The 8485-nt window shown below is 39.8% G+C and overlaps 1 protein-coding gene across 1 annotated transcript; it reads right to left on the bottom strand.

The window, feature by feature from the left end:
• Nucleotides 1–764: 764 nt before the first annotated feature.
• On the bottom strand, nucleotides 765–3664 carry ndufb2 (NADH:ubiquinone oxidoreductase subunit B2). The gene is made up of 4 exons (XM_030113026.1): nucleotides 3469–3664; nucleotides 2322–2466; nucleotides 1486–1561; nucleotides 765–918 (listed from the first exon to the last, which is right to left on the bottom strand). The coding sequence occupies exons 1-3, from the start codon at nucleotides 3552–3554 to the stop codon at nucleotides 1487–1489; spliced, it is 306 nt and encodes a 101-aa protein (XP_029968886.1). The 5' UTR covers nucleotides 3555–3664; the 3' UTR covers nucleotides 765–918; nucleotide 1486.
• Between the last annotated feature and the right edge of the window lie 4821 nt (nucleotides 3665–8485).

Genomic DNA, 8485 nt, shown 5'->3' on the forward strand with positions numbered 1-8485 from the left:
GAGGAGAGACCCCCTGTGGCTGCACAGCTACATGTGAGTATCATCCCACCGTCTCTGCACGTTTGGGCCGCAATTCACCGAGTCGCATTAAGGACGCCGCAGCATCACTCACGACAGAAAGAAATGTTATTTAAACGTGTCTCCGTCCTCTTCCTCCTCGTGCACTTGAACCCAAGTGTCAACCAGCGTGAAATATCAATACTTATTTAAATATGTAAATAAATAGAATGTTAAAAAGGAATTAAAAACAATCAAACTTGTGCTTTCAGTTTCTTTGCAGTATGTTTCAAAGTTACTGAGTTACTTTATTAATTTAAAACCAGTTAAAGGACTTTTTTTTTCTTTTACATGGGAGACAGGCTACAAAATAGGGCTTGCCCAGGAGGTAGAGTTCCTGTAGAAAAGAGGCTTTTCTCATTTTGATTTCCTTTTTATCACCTCATTTTAAAATCTTTTATGTATTTTATAAGTGTGGATGTTTTCATGTGTGGAGTCGGGGTTTGAACTCCCTCAGAGTCCATCTCCATTCAGCTCGGATTCGGATGATGGCGCCTTCCAGTTCTCTAAGAAGTTCAGGATTTCTAAGTCGGTATTCCAAGTTGTTTCCTCGAACGTTCAGGTCGTTTCCAGATCTGCACATCAGAAGCTCGAGATTCCTCTAAATTTTCCCCAAATTCGTTCTTTCTGTCCTTAATGTGGAACGAGCTTCTCCTGGACAAACCTTCCAAAAAGCAACTTCTCTCCAATAGCTTTTAAATTAAACTTATGAAATAAAACATGTCTTTTGAGCTTATTTTGATTCGCCCCGCTCACATGTTTTGCAAAGAAGAGACCTTTCAGGCTTTGGAGATAATTTTATTTGTCTATGTACAGCGACTTTCCGAGCATCCTGGTTCAGCAGCATCGACTCCTGGAGGTCTGCAGGGGAGGAAAGACGTGGTTGAGACATTTGGCACTTTTCACCAAATCAAAATCAAATGTCTCCAACCACAAAACATGTTTGACCGTTCTGAGGATAACAGTGATTACAAATGCAAACAGTTTTACCTTCTGCACAAATATTTTGACCATTTTGCTGCTTTTGTCTTTTTCACATTCAAGGTATTTTTTTCAGCAAAATTTTTGGAGAAAAAAAACTAAAAATGAGTCAGTGTGCAAATAATATAACCTTAACTACATATGTAACAACCAATAACATAATATTAATCAATCATGTAGTAACTTCATACATTTTAGGCAAAATGGATCAAATGTCTTATTCTACTGTTGGTCAGTTATTACATTCCTGGCTTTATTACGTTAAAAAAAGAAAATTCAGTTAATTTACTTGATTTTTATTCAGACAAAAGATATTTGAAGTTATTATTTGAAAATCCTATCCTGAACAAGCATCGTTAATCACATTGAATCGTGAGCGCAGTGAATCATGCCGAGACAAACTGGGTCTGGCCTCTCAATTGATTTATGCAACCAGAGAATATTCACCTCATTCCTCGTCGTCTGGAGGGATGCCGAGTTCCTCGTCTGTCCACTGGGAAGCGTCGGGCCAGGGGAAGTGACCCTGCAGGCCAGAGGTCAAACGGTCATCATTACTGTGAAGCCATTTCACTCATTAAGAGCAGAAGCAGGGGGGAAATACCCAGTCTGCTCCAACTCAGATATTTTAGCTAAGATGTCCAATTCCTGTTTAAACCAGAAGGATCAAATAGTTCCAAAAAAAAGGTACACGCATGAAGATCAGTCTGATCTAGATATATATTTAGCCAAATAATCAGATTACACTACTGTCATGTCTTGAATACACTAAAAAAGACAGTTCAGTTAAAGTAAAATCTAAAATCAGTACAAAGTGCATTTGATTATCAAACAGATGCAAAAGAATCAATCTGGGGTTTTTTTCCCCCCAGTTTGTTCTCAGATCAGATGACAGTTAAATAAAACCTCAGAGTCTCTGTGTCAGTTTGTCCGAACTTGCTTTGTTTTGTGGAACATCATTTTGAATATTCAAAACCTGTGGCGTCTTTAATTTTTAGCCTCTGAAAGGCAAGTAATCATGTTTCTATGGTGACATTCAGTGGCAGTACACAGCTTTACAACTGATTAACAAAGGAAGAATAAAGTAAAAACGTTAATAGATGAATTAAATAAGTCAGATCTATTGTTTCATAGAAAGTTTAAACAGTACTAAGACAACGGCTTGTACTGGAGTTGGATTAATGAGATCTGACGATTTCCAAGCTTGTCTCTCCCGGTGACTTTATTCAGCCTTGACGCCAGAGGTGCAGTAATCGGTGATCACCGCACCGCGGCGGGTTTCTTACCAGCACGGCGTCCGAGTCGTGCCAGCAGTGCCACAGGATCCAGAACCACATGGCACCGCCGAGCAGCTCCGCGTCGAACTTCTGCTTCTTGGTCAGCTGGGGGAACTGTCTGTACTGAGGCTCGATGTGCGGCCCTCCGCTGCCACTGAATCAGTGAAAAGATGGGAGAAGAAGAGCTAAGGCACCTGGGATACGAGCTGGGTTCAAGTGAGGTTAGACCTTTTGGTTTGTTCTTCTTTAAACTTCAACATTGTTTATTGAAAATAGAGCTGTGTGTCAATGTATTTTTAACTTTGTGGGTTTTTAATTAAATATCAACAGTTAAAATGTGTTTTAATCTTTGTTTTATTTTCTTCACCAAATTATGTGTAAAGTGTGACCAGAATGTTTTCAGAAATTATTTTTTGGTTCAGAAGATCAGGGCAATACAAGGAAATTTCGATTTAAGCATCAATTTGCAAGAACAACTTTAACAGATGTTTCAATGTGGTTTTAGATTGAGGAATTAATTAGAGTTAAATATGTGTGTGAATATTCAGTTTAAGAAGGCGTAGAAACAGAATATTCAGAGAATATGAATCTGATGAAATGATTCCTATTGTATAGACTGTAAATATGCGAGTGAAGAAGATTGTTTGTGTAAAGGAGTATTTTATTGTGAAGTAATTAGCTGACAGCCCATCTATCAGTGTGCTCATGTTTAAGAGAGGGGCAAGTAGTTCAACATGTTCTTCTTCCAGCTCCTTTTCAGTCCGGGTGGTGCACTCAGATGTACTCGGAATGGATTTTACTTTGTTTTGATCAGAGGCTGTGCACAGCCATATGTCAAAGAAATAACGCTTTTAAAACCCAGGAGATACAAGCTGTTGATAATGTTTTATACATCGTGGTTCGTTTTTCATCTTTGACGTAGTCTACAATTACCTATTTTAAATATCTTTAAAACTTTACTGTATTTTTTAAGGAATATTACAAATGTGGCTTTAAGGTAGACTTTAAGTTCTGCTGTTTTGAATGAAAATCTGAGCTGTGCTTGGACGCGGTTTAAGTTTTGTGGCTTTCTTTTCAAAATATATATATTTGCAGATTTTTTTTGTGTGTCCGCGCTACCAATTCGGTGCTAAAGCTAACATGCTAACCCACTTACTTTCGACTTGTTATTCTTCGTGGCCCGCGCCGGAACAGCAGACCCCCGGTCCTAATTATTCCCAGCGCCCGTCCAAAAGACGACATTGTGACCTTTTTTAAACAAAACCCCTCTTTATGAGGGTTTAATGTTAAACTCAGTCAGAGACGCCGCTCCGCTAGCTAAGAAGTCACCTTCCCCTTCAGTTCCTTGTCAATAAACGACCTCCAGTAAAATGCACTATGATTGGACCAAACATAATGACGTCGGTTTATTCTTTGTTTTCATTGGTTGGAAAAAAAGTGCATTTACAGGTCACAGCGACCCCTTCTGTTTACTTTTGTGACATACATTTATATAGTTTAATATTTTTTTATCCGCCGGATTCGATATTTTCCTGTTTTAAGAAAAACAGAACAATTAAAAAGAGGACTTGTTGGTCGTTTTGTTGCACTGATGATAATTAGCTGAAGCATTGTGGAGAAAAACAACGAATTCTAATAGTTTAAGTCAAAAATATATTTTTTATATAATTGAATCGTTCAGTGGAAAAAATACACTTTTCGGGCTGCGTAAATAAAACCAATAAAAAAAGTAATTTGCCTCTGAACTTCATTGGTCTGTAGTTTCAGATGCTGTAAGTTGTCAGTTTGAGTCTTTTTTGGAGGTTATTTATTGGGAGGTTGCAGATTGCCACTGTATTCCCTTGTTAAGATCCCACGTGGCACTCACTATTCCTTAAGAGTGTTGGGTTCCAATGTACAGTTACAATATGGCACCCTCAACCTGTTATTTTTTAATCCAAGCCTAATTTGTATACTGTGCAAAATAAATAAAAACAGCCTACAACAGAAGAAAATTCCTATATCCACAGTAAACTGGATGTCGAAAGAAATACATTGTCATTTCATAAAAATATTGTACTGCTTTTGAATTTGATAGCAACACATTTGAAAGTAGTTTTGTCCAATCATTATGTTGTATCCCAATTCCTTCAGTATAAAACATAGGGAAAATTAAGTTTTGTTTAATGAATGGTGTCTCATCCTTGTCTCATGAGCATTCTGCTCTAGGTCCAGGTGTTATTGCCATGCTGTTGTGATTTATGAGTACTTATGATGTTCATGCAACATCTTGCTAAAAAATGTGAGCTCTTCCCTGAAGGAAATTCAGTGTGCTCTCATAAATACTGACCTTTGAACTGTGTCCTGAACCAGGTGGTCGCTGTATTTTTTTTTTTTTTTTTTTTTTACTACACATGGTAGCTTCCAAATGGCATTTTTTAAAATCACTTCAAAATATCTCTGCCTGTTTTTAAGTTGAATTTCTAATCTTTCAGTTGTGTTGTGTAGTTTCTTTGTTGGACCAGCTTCTACTTATGGATTGTACGGAGAGCTGTGTTCACAGATAATGGTTTTTGGTATTGCACCCTGAGGATCCGAGGTCCACCCCCATCAATGCTGACCTTCATCCTTGATACATGCATTCAGGAAAATATTCAGGTTCTCTAAAAATATTTAATCCGAAAGATTTGTTAAGGATGGTATGAAACATATCTTGAAATTACTCCAGTTTATCCATCTTGAACCTTAACGAGACTTTAAAATACTCCTTATACTTCATAAAAAATGTTCCTCCTATGCTATACATATAAGTTATGATAAACTTCGGTTCCTTGTAGTTTTATTAATGTTTTTAACTGTTATAGTGGGATAAATGTGTGAAGAATTTAAATGACATTTTGGCCACTAGATGGGGTCAAAAGCTCATCAAAGCCAGTTGTAGCCTGGATTGGCCCAGCTGGGGTTTGTGTTTAGTCTTGTGCAGAAACTTCACCTCTTTTTAAAGAGCTTTATTTAATGTTGTGGAAAAACGACAGACGAAAAAAAACAACTGCTTGTGCAACTGAGATCTCCACATATGAATGGCTTCCACGTGTTTTTCTGGATATTAATGTGGGTTTATCGCAGCAGAGGTCACGCTACCACAGAGAACCTTTCCAGCACACTGATGTGTGAGCAGTCTGTTCCTCTTGAACAGAACCAGAACCTTCAGGAGAACAGTTGCATGGATGCAGGTTGTCCCCTTTGAGGAGAACCAGGCCCTTTAGGAGCCCTGTATGTGTGTTCCTCCTGAACCAGAACCTTCAAGAAAACTGTTTGTTTCTCCTGAAGAGAATAAGAATCTTCAGCAAAACTGTGTTCTTCCTGAATAGAACTAGAACCTCCAAATGAACCCTCACTTTGTTCTGCCTGAATATAACCAGAACTTATGGAAGGACCGTCAGTATGTTCTTTCTGACAAAACCAGAACCTTCGGGAGAACCGTCCGTTTGATCCTACTGAAGAGAACCAGAACCTTTAAAATAGCCATCAATTTGTTCCTCCGGAAAAGTATAAGAATCTTCACGGGGAACGTCAGTTTGTTCTTCCTGAAAATGACAACAACCTCAACAAGAAATATCAGTTTGTTCCTCCTGAAGACAACCAGAACATCGAGGAGAGCAGTCCTGCAGATACCAGAACCTTGAAACACTCCAAAACAGGAAATAACCACTGTGACGTGAACGCGCACGGCGCCGACGCCCAGCCGTGCACGAGCGGTGGAAAAACTGGTGGACGCCATCTTGTTCCCGTCGACAGCCAGCTTCTTTTACCCGAAGGCAGCTGTATTCGACGCTGGACGCGGATGGTACAGTTTCCCTTTTGAGGAGAGAAATAAACACAACCCGCGCGGCTACTTTAGCTGTTAAGCTGTGGGATTTTCCTCAGCGCGGCGCAGTATTTGCAGTTAGTTATCTAATGGCGCCTGGCTGCTGCTCTCCGGCTGCTCCCCTCTCCCCTCTCAGCTCAGGCCCCGCCCACATTTTCATTGCATGATGTCATCACAAACCAGCCATTTCTACAATAAAAAAAAAATCACTGTTTTCACGGAGCTTTTGGCGTTTCTCCCCCATCAAACTGTAAAATCTACCCTTCAAATACGCGCAAAGAGGCCATCCTCACTCTGACCAGCGCACTGGATCGTCCTCCGAATAAAACAAAAAGAAAAAAAAAAGACAGTGGCCGTTTAATCGCCGCATCCTCCCCGGCCGTCGAATATTTTCCGATAGGGACGATAAAATGAAGTCTGCTCGGGTTACAGTTTTAACAAATGAACAAAAAACGCGTGTCCTCCGCTTCAAAGTTTAATTTCTAGCAGACTGCCTGCGCGTAAACGCCAGTCGGTGCGGCGCTGCCGCGGGAGTGCGCATGCGCGGGGGTCTGCGGCGTGAGGGGGGAGGCTGATGGAAACCATGAGAACATCCTCTGTGAACACATGATGTCAAAAGGGATTTCTACAGGACACTTCTGGATAAAACTGGAGGAGAAATATCACATTTCATATTCCTGCATGTGCCCAGCACATTTACGCTTCAACCCCACTTATTAATGCATGAAAACTGCTGCAAAATGCTACGAATATCACTATTTTAATGCTTATCCTTAATGAAATCATCACATGCATACTTGATTATAATGTGTGATTCTGAAAACATGGATCAGATCGACTTCTTTCTGAATTTTCTTAAAAAAAAACAACAAAAAATTTAATTCAATACTTTTATAATCTCCAGTATGTTCACTTTATTGGTCAGGAGATTTTCCTAATATCAGTTCAATATACAAAATGCTGCTCTTGTGTAAGGGGTTACATAACAGCTTAGCTGCCTCCTACTGTGTTAGGCTGTGGATTTGGGTGCTCCTTTACAGCCGTGCCAGTAGTGAAATGGCAGGATTTGGGAAAAAAAATGTATTGGGGAATGTCACAGGCAATACCTAGGGTGGTTTTAATGGGAAAAACAACAAGTGGATAAGCCTCGTGTGTGCTGATAAACCAAACAAACAGACACGCTTAGGAAATCGTAACTATTGTGAAGATTATCTTGGCTGTGTTGGTTCTGAGATTGTGCTCTGCTCCTTTTCACCCTGAGAGGAAAAGGAAACAGGCGGGGAAACGACAATTAGTTCAAACAAAACCTCCTGATAACAACAATCCCACAGCCGACTTCACTTTCTAAGGACGATCAGGCATAGCACCAACAACACAAACACCTCACTGGAGGAGAGGCAATGGATTTCACAATGGGAAGCAATGTTCAATAAAGTAACAACATTTTTTTTAATAATATAGCTACAAATACACATACAAACATCTTCTCAGTTTATGCCTAAAGAAGTCAGTTAATTTCCATGTAAATATTTGACATTTTGATTCAGTGATGGGGCGATCCCAGCTGACTGTCACAACAGTTTGGACAGGTTGCCAGTCCACTACGCAAACCAACAGGTAGAATTTAACTTACACTCACCCAATACACACAGAACCTCCCACAGTTCTAAAAAATGTATGTTTTAGAATTAGATAAACTTCTTGAGCAGACCAGGTTGACTTGAGGACTTGGGAGAACATGCAATCTCTGAACAGAAAGGCTGAAATGTTCTCCACTCTATGAACTCCAATGTTTTTATACATAATTACTTATACATTACTTATTACTTTCATTATTATTGTTCATCATTATTCATGTTAGTTTTTTGAGTCTGGTGATTTTTTTAAAAATAAATATTTCTATCGCTTAACACTGAATGGTAAACTTATACAAATTCTTGTACGTGAATGTCAGGCAGCAGGATTTCTGTTAGAATTATTAGGAAGCACAGTATACTGTTTCGGTTTTTTTATTAATAGGACAAAAAGACAGTTAAAGTATTCACAGTCCAAATAGTTCGAACATCATTTGAATGCGAGTGGATAAAATGACTTATGGCTGTTTTTATTCAGCAGGTGTGTAAACAGTGTGTTACATGTTAAATCCGCAAATAGCAGACTTATTGAAGAATCACTGTCATGGCTGTGCACGACGCGCGTCCACGGCGCCCCTGTGAAGCGGGGAGGGAAGCCCCGCAGTGTGAGGGGGCGGCGCCCGCGTTGGGTGACGGTGAGGGAGGAGGGAGGGGGAGGAGGAGGGGGCGCCGTGGGGGAGGCGGAGCCTCGG

This window comes from Salarias fasciatus, chromosome 17, assembly GCF_902148845.1.
Source record: "Salarias fasciatus chromosome 17, fSalaFa1.1, whole genome shotgun sequence".
In the NCBI taxonomy this organism is placed as follows: Eukaryota; Metazoa; Chordata; class Actinopteri; order Blenniiformes; family Blenniidae; genus Salarias; species Salarias fasciatus.

Bases quoted from the DNA above. Each gene is read 5' to 3' on its own strand.
- ndufb2 (XM_030113026.1), bottom strand. From the start codon at position 3,554: ATGTCGTCTTTTGGACGGGCGCTGGGAATAATTAGGACCGGGGGTCTG. The intron at 2,467-3,468 runs GTAAGTGGGTTA...TCACTGATTCAG, and splicing joins CGAAGAATAACAAGTCGAAA to TGGCAGCGGAGGGCCGCACA. The intron at 1,562-2,321 runs GTAAGAAACCCG...TCTGGCCTGCAG, and splicing joins ACGACTCGGACGCCGTGCTG to GGTCACTTCCCCTGGCCCGA.